General features: G+C 36.4%; 1 protein-coding gene and 1 long non-coding RNA gene across 4 annotated transcripts in view; one reads left to right on the top strand and one right to left on the bottom strand.

Moving 5' to 3' along the window:
- Window positions 1-367: 367 nt before the first annotated feature.
- LOC127853145 (uncharacterized) overlaps window positions 368-15,680 on the bottom strand; it is a 29,364-nt gene continuing 14,051 nt past the window's right edge. The window contains exons 11-19 of the long non-coding RNA XR_008036504.1: window positions 15,308-15,508; window positions 13,787-14,696; window positions 12,533-12,639; window positions 4,913-5,080; window positions 3,715-4,012; window positions 3,366-3,525; window positions 2,815-3,138; window positions 2,585-2,658; window positions 368-2,430 (exon numbers count right to left, since the gene is read on the bottom strand). This is a non-coding gene — a long non-coding RNA (uncharacterized LOC127853145). The remainder of the gene's footprint in view (window positions 2,431-2,584; window positions 2,659-2,814; window positions 3,139-3,365; window positions 3,526-3,714; window positions 4,013-4,912; window positions 5,081-12,532; window positions 12,640-13,786; window positions 14,697-15,307; window positions 15,509-15,680) is intronic.
- On the top strand, window positions 5,116-11,971 carry LOC127853144 (uncharacterized). 3 transcript variants are annotated; one of them, XM_052387379.1, is made up of 2 exons: window positions 5,116-6,372; window positions 11,594-11,971. In XM_052387379.1, exons 1-2 carry the CDS (start codon window positions 6,051-6,053, stop codon window positions 11,695-11,697), a joined length of 426 nt encoding a protein of 141 aa, XP_052243339.1. In that variant the 5' UTR covers window positions 5,116-6,050; the 3' UTR covers window positions 11,698-11,971. The 3 variants fall into 3 exon arrangements, with proteins under 3 accessions (XP_052243339.1, XP_052243341.1, XP_052243340.1); XM_052387381.1 differs by lacking the exon at window positions 11,594-11,971 and adding an exon at window positions 9,084-9,251; XM_052387380.1 differs by lacking the exon at window positions 11,594-11,971 and adding an exon at window positions 6,968-9,251.

Raw genomic sequence — 15,680 nt, 5'->3', positions numbered from 1 at the left:
ATGAAGTTTCAAAGTTGTAGGTGGAAGCACTTTGATTTTTAGAGCCAAGGTTAAAGTTTTATCACGGCGGACGACAGACGGCGGACGGCGGACGACGAGCTGGCTATGACAATACCTCGGGTTTTCTCCGAAATCAACCGAGCTAAAAAATCATTATTGTGTATGATTTTTAATAATATAACAGTTGCTTGGAAAACAATGAAAGGCATGCCTTTTTGTGTCAGTACCTGAATAAACACTAACGTTTTAAACACATTTTAATGATTATAACAAATCTGAAATCAGTGTAAAGCAAACTGTATACTATATCATTAATATATTATATAACATCAAGTATATTATACTTTGTATAATTCAGGGACAATAAGAGAAGCTTGCAAACATGTCACCGTATAAAATGTGGACTTTGACCAAATTCCACTATATTACTCACATAATACATTCTTTTAAATATCAACGTATGGTACTTTTTTACCAACAGCAATCCCAAACTGAAATAGTAATGGAACAAAATCATTTCAACGTGACATGCTGGTAGAAAGCCACTTAGTTTATGGCTCTAGAAGATGAGTTATCAGATGCATGTCGTATTCATGACAATATCTTGTTAATCAAATTTATACAGTCATCATGTATCAATAAGATATGTAGTTATATAAATTTAAAAATTTAAAAAATGGTGATAATTACTTCTATTGTAGAAGATAACTGTAAGACCCTTTTAATATTAAAAGTTATATGGCGTAATGTATATGCCATTTGGACGATATGGATTATTATTTATTTTCGCTTCACTTTCATATTTTTTCTGCTCATGGGCTATTTGACCTTACGTGTAATGCATTTATGTTACATATGATGCAGGAAAAGCCCTTTTTTCCTACAGTGCTATCCTAGTCCCATTAAGTAATATTTGTACTATTGCACGCTAGGGCGTATATTGTATTAATAGAAATGCGTGTGCTTTTTTAAAGTCTGACCGTATAAACAACGCAAGGAAGCATTTATAATTTTACTCGTTTGCTTAAGCGATTGTTGTCGTCATAATATGCATGTTGCATTCATAAATTGGTAAAAATACAATACTACACAATTATTTATATAATGCAATAATTAAAAAAACTTGTTAAAATATATACACCGAGTTTAAAACTAAATGTAATTGAATTTTACCGAACACTGTTTTACTTATTTACCTAACAAATGTTAGTTTCTCTAAATCCGAATGGTTATTACGTCAAAATGATAATGACGTAAAATTTAGATCAAAATATAAATATTGCTTGATATCCAAAACGCATAAAATACATTGAAACAAAATATTTAGAAAGTTAGTTATAACAAAATGAACTAATTAAATTATCTATAATTGATAAAACATTAAAAAAAAAAATTTGTTGATAAAATAAAAACGAGATGGAAAAACATCAAACAGAAACTACGTTTCCGAAAATATATTAAAAGAATTCTGCCGATGAACAACGCTTCGGTTGAAATTCAGCGTATATATCAGCCTATTTATTGTGAAAATAAATATTCTGACCATGTTTCATCAAAACTGAGTCATAAAAGTGTCGTTTATGGTGGTAACGAAGGTTTTTTTTTATAAGATTTGACTTGATGATTTGTTTTTAGACGCACATGAATTAGACTCAAACCCAATGTATACAATGTTAATATAGACATTCTGACCGAGTTTGATATAGAGTGAGTCATACACCATACCCTAGAGTGGTACCAAGGTTTTTGTAAGCATGGACCAGGTGTCATAGTTTTTAAACGAACGCGAAGCAGATTCGAACTCGGCCAGCATTGTCAAGAAAAATATTCAGACCGAGTTTCGTCAAGATTGAGTCATCAATGTCGTCCCTAGAGTAACAATACGGATTTTCTAATATTTGATGTAGTGACGTAGTGACCCAGATTTTAAGTAATCCTCGAAAATGTCAAGGTAAATATTTTGCCAAAGATTTAAAATGTCGAGTCATAAATGAGGCATCTTGAGTGGTAATAAGGTTTTTTAAGATTTGACGCACGTATGCCAGATACAAACTAGGCCTTGATATTGTTCACATATTGTTCATATAAACATTTTTACCACGCTTCATAAAGACCGGATGAAGAATGTAGCCTTTTGAGTGGTAACCAGCTACACGTTGGCGATGTATTCCGCACACCGATATGATGAATACACATCCATAGATAAACCATAGCATAATGAGTGTCTGCAGTAGTATCATCATCAGAACTCGATTCTGACTCGTCAGTGTCAGTCCAGTCATTAGATGAGTCGTCCATATTCTTATCTGGATCAAGCATGAATTCCGCACCAGCTACAATAGCTTGTCTACCACGTTCCTGTTCCTCAGAATCGGGGACATACGAGTACTGTTTGCTCAAAAGTTTGTTGAATTTTCCAAGTTCGAAACCCTGTTAACATAAATAATGTTACCCATATTTGACAAAGATCGGAGATGTTGCTGTATTTCGAAGAGACAAACGATTCGCAAGAATATTTATCGACCGATTATCAACATACTACAGATTGCGGCTATATCTAACTTAAGCAAAAAATAACAGGTACCTGATACTTGCGTTGAGTTTTCTCGATGGCTTTCTTACTTAGACCGAGTTTCTCCATCAGTTTGATATGATTTGCTAAATCAAATAAAAGTAATGTTAGGAAAACACAAATCATGACGAAAGTTAGTAAAACATGCCGGATATAAATATTTGTTTTGTAAAACTATTGTCATACATGTTTACTGAGTATAGAGATAAAAAAAAGATAATAACGGCGTCCATTTAACAGACCTTTCGCGTTCCTGTAGTGCTGGTTAGTTGGAAGCTGCATCCTCCGATTTCGTAGCCATTCAATCAAATGCTGATAAGCTACATTATTTGGACCGTCACACATTGAACTGTCGCCGTTTTCAATGTGACGAAGTACCTCAACGTAAACGGACTGATCTATTTTCGGTTGAACAGGATCCAGACGGTTCCTTATAAGCTCCTCCAGCTCAGAAAAGATATCTCGATCGTCGTTGTTTTCAAAAGGAAGAAGACCACCATGGCAGATCTCCCTTAACATGTCTTCGTATAACTCTAGACCCTTGTGCATGAAAGTAGTTCCTTTATCTGTAACAAAATACATACATTTAACCATACAACTGTATATATATGAACCGACCATTTACTAAGTGTATCAAAACTCGTTTCCGTGCATTCCAATATTATTGCTATACGTTATCGTTTAATCCCACCTATACAAACAATCAAACATATTGCATTTAATCGGAGTTAAGTGTAAGTGCAATTACTTGCTTTTACACAAACAGAACACCACTGTGTCTTTAATAATTTACCTTTTTTTCCGTCTTCATCCACTAAGCTTTTTCCGAGTTTGAAATAGTAAAACGCTGTCCGCTCTATTGCCATCGTGATATCTACGTGTGGAGAAACGTAAAGTTTTCTTGCAAGTCTCAGTATATTTTTCCCATCTGTAAGTGCTCTTTCTAGTTCGTCCTGTTCAACAATCAAGAAGACAAAATACTACAAATTATGCTCATACTGGTTTCATTTACTAATGCCTTCTGCAAACTGTTTGCATTTATATCTTATTTTCACTTTAATCTATATTAATACATCGATACAATAGGCTTACATTTCAAAATTAACACACGTATATGTCCCCTTAAACAAAATAATACGCACTGTAACAAAATATGTCCGCACGGTTACGAAGCATTGTCAAACAGGTCGTGGAATCCTCCATTCCAATTTGGTTGTTGAAACTAATGCAGTTATTATATTCTTTTAGCGCATCGTGGAAATGTTTCTTGCGATCGTCTTCAGTCTTCGTGTTAACTCCCATCTGATGAAAGCATGCAGCTATGTTTGCTGCAAATTCTATTCTTTGACTGATAAAACTGGGTCTAGTACAATTGGATGCCTTTGCAGCCTTATGACATTCTACAGCTTTTGTTAAATCACCCATGCTAACCACGGCGACCTTTAATTAATAATTATTAATAATTAATATTGTCCGTAGCTAAAAGGATTATGAATGATGAAACTATAGTGTGGAAAAGATGTTTTATGACCTTACGGCCAAATTGAATATGCGATATTTACGTGTTACCTTGACCTATCCGATATGGAGACGGTTGTTGCACATACCAAAGAGTCCCAACTTGGGTGAATATTTATGGTAAATAATTAAAAATTGCACGATGAATGATGAAGCAACATTCCGGACAAGCTGTTTTATGATCGAATATAACTTTGATCTTTATGTTTGACCATAAGTTTGTATGGTTGACATTTGTTGCGAGTTATTTTTAAAATGTGTGATGAATGACAAATGTACAGCCCGGATAGGCTGTTTTATGACCGATTTTGACATTTGACCTGTAAGTGTGACCTAAGGTTGAGATGGAGAAACGGGTTTACAAACGTTTAACCGCGGTTTTCATGTTTATAAATTGTACGATGAATTACAAAGTAACAGTCTGGCAATACTGTTTTATGGAACAGTGTGACGTTTAAAATCAATGTGATCTTGACCTTTGAGGTAGGGAACCGGGTTTCGATGCGATACGCCGTCTCCTATTGATGGTCGTGCTTAGTAAGTTATTTTAAAATTTCATGATGAATGACGACGTTACAGTCCGGACAAGCTGGTACGTGGCCAAATTCTAAGTATGTTAAACGCGACACCTCGTCGCGTCTCACACACACACACTTGAACAGTGTTACCGCTATATCGAGCTCGACAATCAAATACTCAATTTTAATATAGGAAAATAATCCGGCGTATGTGACTGACGATAACTGTATAACAGTTACTTCAACAAAAAGAAAATAAAAACAGTACAAATTTATAAAAAAAAAAATTCAAGACAACATATACCTCATCTTCTCGTCCGCTGATTTGAGAAATTATTTTCTGCGCGTCCTCATATGATAGGCCGGTAACCTTGTATTCCATCAGATGTCCTCTGAAGGCCGGCTTTCCACCGCAAACATTAGTTGTATCAGATTTCGACATCGACATGCACACAGTCATAAGAATTTGTATCTGTTCATATTAAATATATTTAGTGCAATAATAATATGGTCTATTACTAAATAATAGACCTGTTTATTGTTGGGCCACTGCTGGGCTGGTTTTTCAGTTTTCTTATTGTTGGTGTTTTTTAACCGAAGTAGCGAATTTTACAGATTTAAAATTTCTTTCTCATTGTTATCTACACAAACAAAAGGTTGTAAATTTTCTCCTTTAATTATTTCTAATCTATTCTAGTAAACGTTTATTAAATATGTAAAATAAAGTTAAAAGCCGGTGGTTAAAAGGTGTTTCTTAGCAATTCTTGTGATATTTATGATGGATGCTGAGTTTACGGGCTGTAGTTTACGGATTTCTGTACAGTGGTGGAGAAAAAGTGGATCGGTCACATGGCGTCTGATCTAAGCAATTGTAGTAAGAGCAAAAACAATTTCAAGCTTTATGAGAAAAAGTAGTTGATATGCATTCGTGTATTAAGTGAAATAACCATGTTATACTTATTTTCTGAAAATAGGCTAATATCTCACTGGCAGTAAGAGGGTAAATTTCAATCGAAATAAAGGAATTCCCGTGGCGTGTTAAAGTTAAACAAACATATTACTTTTGGTCAGCACAAAAATGTCAAAATATATTTAGCGTTATTATTCAATTTCTGGAGAGTGGGTTGCTTCAGATTCAATTAGGGCGGGCACTATGTTCAGGTTTATCATAAACACTTTAAATGAATGTTGGTTTTTATGTAGCAATAGTAAAAGGAACTTTATTGTGGCAATGCGGCAATAGTCGGTACTTACTGCAGTTAAGAGGTGGTCTTATGGCGCATTTATTTATAATTACCAAGACAGTTTGTTGAGTCACGTTTTAGTTCATATGCAATAAATCTCTAAAAGGTTTGTTAATTATTTTAGTGGGTTAGCTATAAGCCAAATATGGCTTTTTTCGGTATTTACTTATTATCTTTATTGTTTATTTTATTGCACACATGGAAACGCGAAACCGGAAAAGGCGCCGTCCGTCGGTCAAACTACACCAGCATCCCAGCCAAAACCTACCTGGCACCAGCCAACAACCCCGTCAGCTGCCTTCCACCCAAATGCCTGATCAGCTGCCTCCCAACCAACAGCCTGTCCAGCTGCCTCTCAACCAACAGCCTGTCCAGCTGCCTCTCACCCCCAGCCATCGACTCGGCCAATGTTCTTCAAACCAACAGTCCGGCCATCAACCCGACCAGCTGCCTCTCAGTCAACAACTGGGCGACCAGATGCAGCCTGCAGCAAGCCAGCCAGATCCGGCTGTTCAATCGGGTAATGGTTTTAGTGAGGATATTTTTTTACCATGCATGTTTCCTAGTTTTCAGTCTGTTTTAGGTGATCATGTTCCTCAGTATATTAAAGACAAAATAATATCAGGCCAATATGTAGATCTGGCATGTTTGTTGGAGGCCCCGGTAGTTCCTGAAGATTAAGGAAAACATTTGGTTTTGAATAATTCGGGTGAATTAGTTGTAAAGCCCAACATGAAACAAAGCATTGTGGATATAGCTAAATGGACTGACGCATTCCTCATTTTCTCAAGCATTTATTTAAGTGCTCATCCGGTTAAAATGCAAGATCTCTTAAAGTATATGCACACTATAAGGCTGGGGGCAGCAAGACACACTGAGGGTTGGAGATCTTATGATCAACAGTTTAGGTTGAGAATGGGTAATAACCAAGCGAATTCGTGGGCAATGATTGATATGGAGCTTTGGCTGTTGTGTATGGGGCCTCCAAGGCAGCCAGTTCATGATACAGGGAATCTTGTAAGAAAATGTTATGATTTCAATTATACCAGATGCTTACGGTCAGTTTGCAATTACAAACATGCTTGTATGATTTGTGGTTCCGACCATCCTTCCAGGGTATGTCATCTCAAGCCTCGCAACACCAGTTCCTTGGGAGGAGGGTCTGTCAGGGGTCTGTCACCCAGACCTCGTACAGGCCTAGAGCTTACACGTTCCGACCTAGAGGCCCAATTCAGGGGCTCCGGGGCCCGTTTAGCAGATACTAATACCTCAGTTTGGTCTCTTGGCAAGTCGCCAATCAATGTTGTTACGATTTCTAAATATCTTCAGTTATATCCAAGTAATGGCTTCAAGCAAGGTTTTAAGCTGGGTTATAAAGGTTCACATCTAGGTTCTTCAGCGAATAATTTGGTTTCAACAAAAGTGCATTTTTTCAGAAGTCCAAAAGAAACTTGACAAAGAGATTTCCTTAGGTAGAATTTCAGGTCCTTTCAAAGTCCCACCAATTTCCAATTTAAAAGTAAGTCCATTAGGTATTTTAGAGAAGCCAGACGGGGGTTGGCGGTTAATTACACACCTGTCGTATCCCAATGGGTCAAGTTTCAATGATGGTTTTAGTGTGGAAGACATTTCTGTTAAATATACATCATTTGACAAAGTGGCTGACATGTTATTTAGTTTAGGTACGTCAGCAATGATGGCAAAAAGAGATATTAAATCGGCTTTTCGTTTAATGCCTATTTACCCAGGGGACTTTCACTTGATGGGGCTTCAGTTCAACAACCAGTATTATGTTGACAAATGCTTACCAATGGGTTTATCTATTGCTCCGGCTTTATTCGAATCATTCTCCACTTTTATACATTGGCTAGTAAGTTTCAAAACTGGGATTCAAACTTTAGATCATTATTTGGACGACTTTATTTTTGGAAGTGCAGCTGGGTCAAATAATTGTAACATGCTAGTTTCTACTTTCGAGGAAGTATGCACCGAAATGGGAGTCCCAGTTGCGGTGGAAAAGTCGGTCGGCCCAACAACAGTACTGACATTTTTAGGCCTGGAATTAGATACTGTGCAAATGACTGTTAGAGTACCTGCTAAAAAAGTGGAAGAACTTTTGAAGCTTTTGCAAAATTGTCTAGTAAAAAAGAGACTTACGTTAAAAGAATTGCAGTCTTTGACTGGGAAGTTGAGTTTTTGTAGTCAAGCAGTAAGAGCAAGTAGGGCATTCTTGCGCCGATTTTATGATGCTATGTGTGGCTTAAAAAAGTCCTATTATAAGATTAGAGTTAATGGTGAAATGAGAGAAGACATCCTGATGTGGATTCAATTTATTGAAGATTTTAATGGCGTTGTACATATTCCAAATAAAGTATGGTTGGATAACTCTGTCATTCATCTTTACACTGATAGTGCAGGTGGTGCTACTCTTGGCTGTGGTTGTTATTTTGGAGGTAATTGGGCCTATTGCCCATGGCCTGTTCAATGGCAAGGCCAACCTATTTTATCAGATATAACATTTTTAGAGATGGTCCCTGTTTTGTTGGCAATATGGCTCTGGGGGGTCTTTTTGAGGGACAGGAAGATTAAGTTTCATATTGATAATTTAGGTTTGGTAGAAGTGATCAACAAACAGTCTTCCAAGTCGAAACGTTTGATGTTTCTGGTTAGAACATTTGTGTTGTTAGTTATGAAATACTCGGTGGTGTTTAAAGCAGTACATATTTCATCAAACTCCAAATTACATTGCTGATGCAATTTCTCGTAAACAGTTTCACAGGTTACAACAGTTAGCACCAGAGGCACAAGCGAGTCCAGAATCAGTCCCGCCGGAGTTTTTACTGATGATCTGCAACAAGAGGCTAATAGATTGCTAGACAATTCCCTTGCTGCTAATACAAAAAAGGCATACATCGTTGGGTTAGAGAGATTCTCTGAGTTTAAAAGGCAATACGGCTTGTCAGATGCCTGGCCGCCTACAGTTGAACAGGTGGTTCGATTTGTAGCATGGCTATCCCTACAGAAACTATCACACAAAACAGCAAAATCATATTTAAGCTCTATAGCTTTTCATTGCAAGCTGCTTGATGTTGTTGACCCTACCAAAAAGTTCATTGTTTCAAAAATGGTGGAAGGAATGCAAAAAGATAATAAAACACACGATAATAGGCTTCCAATTACCCTCTCGTTACTGCAAGGGATAGTAAGCAAACTTAATATTGTGTGTTCCAGTGTCTACGAAGCAAAACTGTTCACTGCAGCCTTTATGTTAGCGTTTTTCGGTTTTCTAAGAGTTGGCGAAATAGCTGTTCCTAAAAAAGGTGATAGTATTTTACAGGCAGCGGTGTTGGCAATAGAAGATTTACAATTTGATCACAATGGGGTAATCATTTCAATCCGGCATTCAAAAACTGATCAGTTGGGCAAAGGGGTAGCGCTCAAAATTACTAGGTCAAACAGTGAATTTTGCCCAATTGTGTGTCTTAACCAGTATCTTCATGTTCGTCCTCAAGGGCCTGGTCCCTTGTTTTTGCACTTTAACAAACAACCAATTACTCGTTACCAATTTTCTGCTATTCTTAAGAAAACGGTTTCTCTTTTGGGTCTAAATTATGGGTCTTACAAATCCCACTCCTTCAGAATTGGAGCAGCAACTGCAGCTTCCCAACTAGGCTATTCAGTGGAGATCATTAAACAGGCTGGCAGATGGGCTTCCAATGCCTACCAAACATATGTTCGTCCTGTTTCTGTTGTCATGCCCAGCCTAATAAATAACCCCCATTAAAAAGGTATGGTTCATATAGTTAGATTCATGTGACTAACAAAAACCAAGTTGTATTTAGGGAAAACCATCTGGATACTGGGTTCATCAATAATCAAGCAAGCCTTCATAGCAGCAAGATTACGACCTGAAGGGGCCAACCTCTGCCTTGAACCCAACATCATCTGGTGGCAAGGGTACAGTGGGTTAACACTTGCAGAATCAAAGAAAAAATTTCTTTCGCTTGCCAATGTGGGTAATTCTCCAGACTATATTGTGTTACATTTAGGTGGTAATGATCTTGGTCGTCGGTCACTGGTGGACCTTCGAAAATTGATTGTCGAGCTATTCAGGACTATACTGTCGATATTTCCAAGTGTTAAGATTGTATGGTCTGCAGTGCTTCCAGGGTCAAATTGGAGATATTATGATAATAAAGTTGCTATGGACACAGCAAGAAAGCGCCTTAATAGTCATGGTTCATCAAGGGTTTTGGCATGTGGAGGGCATTACTTGGCCAACTCTGACTTTGGAAAATTTGAGGAACATTTGTTTGAGAAGGACGGAGTCCACTTGTCAACTCTGGGTACAGATATTTTTCTTTCTAATATGTCTGCAGGGCTTGAAAAATTTATAAAGCATAATACACCAATCCATTACTGAAGTTCTAGATGCACAAATTTGGGGGTTCTTACAATTTTAAATCCCAAACATTATGTATGTTGGTGTTGCTATTGAGTCCAAAAATAGATATTTGCAGTTAGTTTGTATGCATATTTTTCTTACTCATATGTATGAAAAAAGAAAAAAGAAAGTTTTTTGCTGCTAATTTTTATGCAATTTTTTGCTGCTAGTTTTTATGCATTTTTTTTTTCTGCTGGGTTTTATGCATTTTTGCTGCTAGTTTTTATTCATATCTTTGCCGTGTGTTTACAGTTTACTACTTCCGACTCCAAGCATGCGTCCATCCGCCCTGCAGCCAAAGTTCTTTGGCAGTGGCCACCCGTCATCTCTGGCCCAGCTGGTTTCGAGGTTGGGGCATTTGGGCCGCTGGGTCAGCGTTGTTGGGTGGCCATATGGCAATCAGTGCCGGATGGACGCTTTTTACCTGGCACATTTTTTGGGGAAAGTGGCCACCCGTCATCTCTGGCCCAGCTGGTTTCGAGGTTGGGGCATTTGGGCCGCTGGGTCAGCGTTGTTGGGTGGCCATATGGCAATCAGTGCCGGATGGACGCTTTTTACCTGGCACATTTTTTGGGGAAAATATATATGATTTTGTTGGGAGTGCTGATGGCCGTCACCCGGAGTCAGCACTCATATACAATTTATTTGTGCAGTTAGTTATTTGCAGTTAGTTTGGGCTTGCCATGTTCGCAGGTGGCCCTTGCTGCTTGGAGTCGAGACATTATATGCCAGAACCATTTTTTATGTTTTTATGTTACAAGGTCCTTTAATAAAAAGTAAAAATTTAGTTGAGTTTATATTTACTGTGTGAAAAGGGTTATTCATCGGAGTTTTCATATAGGCTTGCCCATGTAATGCTAGGTGGCAGTTTGGGTTTAGTTCTTGGCCTCTACAATAATATGGTCTATTACTAAATAATAGACCTGTTTATTGTTGGGCCACTGCTGGGCTGGTTTTTCAGTTTTCTTATTGTTGGTGTTTTTTAACCGAAGTAGCGAATTTTACAGATTTAAAATTTCTTTCTCATTGTTATCTACACAAACAAAAGGTTGTAAATTTTCTCCCCTCCAACCCAACCCATGTAGTTTGTTTTTACACAGTGTTGTTCTGTCACACTTTACTGCGTCCGTTATATATTTAAAAATTTGGTCAGGCTTAGGGTAAATATAGATTTATTTTAAGTTTTATTTGCCTGTCCACATTAATTTTAATAACATAAGGGGAAACTGATTGTTTTCCGTATTAGATTTGGTTTTAGTATATTACATATTCTGCTGGTTTGAGTTGCGTTTTTCAGTTTGCCGTGTAGACGCAGAGTACCAAACGTCGGATACAGGTCGGTCACGACTCCACTTCCGATGGGGCAGTTCGGACACCTCGGGTTCGTCGACAGTCGCTTGAAGTTAACAGTTCCTTGGCAATCAGTGCCGGATGGACGCTTTTTACCTGGCACATTTTTTGGGGAAAATATATATGATTTTGTTGGGAGTGCTGATGGCCGTCACCCGGAGTCAGCACTCATATACAATTTATTTGTGCAGTTAGTTATTTGCAGTTAGTTTGGGCTTGCCATGTTCGCAGGTGGCCCTTGCTGCTAGGAGTCGAGACATTATATGCCAGAACCATTTTTTATGTTTTTATGTTACAAGGTCCTTTAATAAAAAGTAAAAATTTAGTTGAGTTTATATTTACTGTGTGAAAAGGGTTATTCATCGGAGTTTTCATATAGGCTTGCCCATGTAATGCTAGGTGGCAGTTTGGGTTTAGTTCTTGGCCTCTACAATAATTATGAATAATTATAGAAAAAAAGGAGGTCCATGTCAAGGGCTATATGAAAAACATTGTGTTGTGATTGTTTACAGATAACACCCATGCAATTATTTAAACTTGGTAGCAAGCGGCAACACAGACACGATGACAGTGCCAATATGATTGTGTTCCGCATACTTCTAGGCAAAGAAATATCATTATTGCTACAGTTAAAAATAATGTGGTACACATATTTAATAATAGAAAAAAAACATTAATATAAAAACAGTTTTTGCCAAATTTTAAAACACATTTTCAACAAGCTAATATATAGTTTCTAACATTTCCAAATATGGACCATTGTAAACAATATTGGAATCAGGACTTTAACATATGCTAACAGATTGTTATCAAATTATTATTTATGAAAACATTCCAGAGAACGGCTCTTAGGTCATATTTAATAAAATATGGATCTACCACATACATTGTTCACTTTTGCAATAGTATCAAAGATATCTGTCAGGAACTCTTCGCAAGGTGAGTGTTCATGATTTAAATGTCCATCCATGTCATCAAGAAGTACAAGGTAATCTGAAACCAGACTCAAGCATATATAAGGAATGAACATAGTAGAACATAATTTTGATTTCATATAAGTAGAGGGTCACAGTGCTCAGATACAACAAAAACAACTTATGAAATAGATGACAACTTATGAAATAGATGACAACTTATGAAAATCTTTTGTGAAGCCGAGCCAAAAATATTAAATATCACGCATGTTAGCGTATTAGTTTAACAACAATGCAACAACGACAGATATATTTGTGAAAGAGTCAAACATATATACCACTTTAGTGAAGAAAAATACTACATTACTCCTAAAAAAGCTGATTTTCACGAACAACACTATTTTGACGACCTACTATGTCAATATCATTGTGTTCATGTATTGAACTTACATACTCTTGATGAAAATATTACATTTATAGTACAACTAAGAAACCGCTCGAACATTCTTCACACAGAACTAATATCTTTAATGAAACATAACACAGACAATCCCTTCATGAATTTTTAACGTCGACACATATAGAAGCATACGAAAAAGCTTCAATAACCCATAAACGTAGACTTTCATCTACAATAAAATATAGGCAGTCATATTCAATAAATACATTCACAGTCATCATAACTATAATAAGTTCAGACAATAATTGGTATCTTAAAGGGACCTTTGCACAGATATTGGCATCTTTTGAGGTTTGTCATTAATGCTTCGAATTGATTAATGTAAAAAGCTCCAGTATACAACACAAATAAAATTAAAGAAAGAAAAAAAATAATCCACACCCATACTCTTACAAATGACCGTTGGAGTTAAAGCCTAGCGCTGAAACTATTTGGCTAATCGTGCTGACATAACATGCATTAAATTTTATTAAAAATTAAAAAAAATCCTTGTAATGTCACTAAATATAACGATAATAAAAGAACTTTCCTAATTATACAATCGTTTCTCGTTTTTAAAGCTTTATTATTTTCTGATTTTTAAATCGTGAAAAGATGCAGGAAATGGATATTTTAGAGCATGGTTAACGTTCAGTATTACTGTTTCCTAGTAAAAAAATAACTTGAACAAAAATGTGAAAATACCCAAACATTTTTTTTTTGTCAAATTATCAGAACGTGCAAAGGTCCCTTATAAGTTTGCAGTTAATAAAAGAACTAAACAAACCTCTTTTACTCTTGCCTAGCTCTGCTAGAAGAGACATGACATTTTTTCTCTGATAAGTCACGGAGTTAAACTCACAGATGATATCATCCATCCCCATCTCTTTGCCAATGCCCTCGATGATATCGGACAATAGCTCTCCAATCTCTGATCTGTCCCTAACAGTAGCGGAAATGTAAAAAAATACATGATAACGTCACACCAAGATGTTAGAAACGGTAAGTTGAATGTTTGCTGTTCAGAGAATTATTTCAGATATATTGCGGTAAGTAAACATATCACATTTTTCATTAACAGGAAAGGGAGATCCAGGCCGATTGGCTGCACTTTAAGCACATACGAATGGCATGTATTAGAGATATTTTCTTACAAATTAGTGTATGACCTACAACTTAAAAGGTTATGAAGAATCCTTTATTTTCAATTAAACCCATTACTCACTGAGCTTGCCCCTTTTGCCGAGAAAGTTTCAAAGTGCGAAACAAAAAGTATCGATACATAAATGGGAAGAGAAAAGATGAATCAATAAAAACATTAATGGAGTAATAGCAAAAATGTTGAATAAATCCTGCCACTATGTTAATTGCAAAACTGGAAACAACGATTAAAGCGCTTGTTATTCAAATACTGAAAGTAAATCTACGAAACGTTGTAAAAAAGTATCCAACTCGGGGAAATAAAACCGTTGTTTTAAAGACAGTATACCTTTGTCTTTCTTCTGTGCTGTGAATGCACAGATAACGTCAAGCCACATTTTGATAAGACAAGATTACAATCCAAGCTTACCTTTGATTGACGACGATGACATTCCATTTTCTAACGATATTTGTTGTCGAACCACACAAAAGGTTGTTACATATCTGGATTGCTAAACTTGTCTTACCCATACCTGGCAGTCCGCACAAGACGACTCCTAGAAGAACAATCGAAAATTATCATGGATATACAATTAGATATGTCCTTGCAATACACGACTCTTTCCACGGTATACCATCGGGCTGTCATGTAAATCGGTCCTATAGTCGGTTTGAATTATATTATTAATGCGGGGTCAAACACTAACCGAAAATATGTTTAATAGAGATTCCTGTTTATTAAAATCCTGTATTTATAAAAAAAACTGCCGTACCCGTTTCGATTAGCTCTTGCTTTAAATAGTTTTCATTTCCAATTATCCGCCATAACGTTTGTTTTAAATTGATAGCTGCTCGAGAACAATATATAACACAATCGCATAATTATAACTTAAAAAGCAATAATTATATCACAATAGTTTTAATATAATGTATATTACTTTCGCAAAATTAAGAGCAAAGCAATACAAACTAATGATGCAATAGACTTTTGTTTAACTAAGATAACACCAATATTACCGCAATTACAGAAAATTCTTACAACTTAGTCGAACGAAAATATGTAATATGCGTTGGACTGTTTGCAGAAAGTTTGTTGAACTTGTCTTGAATCTTGTTTTTCATGTAGCATTAAGTATCAAACATTAATATTAAATAAATATAAAGGTACCTTTTGCATGTCTCTCGGAGCTTGGACCATTTAACCCCGGACGTTTCTGAAGAATTTCTATGATTTTAGTAAACAGCCCGGCTCTGCCAACAAAGTTTGGGTCAATCTCTAGCCCTTTTGCCGTCAATTTCCTGTGAAATTTGGCGCTTTCTTGCTTAAATTGCTTATATTGTTCGAACACCGTTGTGTATAACCCATTGCCTATAAATACGTGTATCATAAACTATTAAAGGCACTTAGCGACCAAACAAATAAAATATACAGGCGCTTAGTTATAATTTCGTGTATTTGCAACATTATTTATATTAACATATGGATGTTTACTTCAGTTTAAGCGAAATTGATACATTTTACCAGACGTATTAAGCATTTC

This window comes from Dreissena polymorpha, chromosome 12, assembly GCF_020536995.1.
Source record: "Dreissena polymorpha isolate Duluth1 chromosome 12, UMN_Dpol_1.0, whole genome shotgun sequence".
Lineage (NCBI taxonomy): Eukaryota > Metazoa > Mollusca > Bivalvia > Myida > Dreissenidae > Dreissena > Dreissena polymorpha.
Note: the sequence above shows the minus strand (reverse complement) of the source record. Positions and strands in the feature narration are given on the sequence as shown.

Bases quoted from the DNA above. Each gene is read 5' to 3' on its own strand.
- LOC127853144 (XM_052387379.1), top strand. From the start codon at position 6,051: ATGGAAACGCGAAACCGGAAAAGGCGCCGTCCGTCGGTCAAACTACAC. The intron at 6,373-11,593 runs GTAATGGTTTTA...TGCGTTTTTCAG, and splicing joins AGATCCGGCTGTTCAATCGG to TTTGCCGTGTAGACGCAGAG.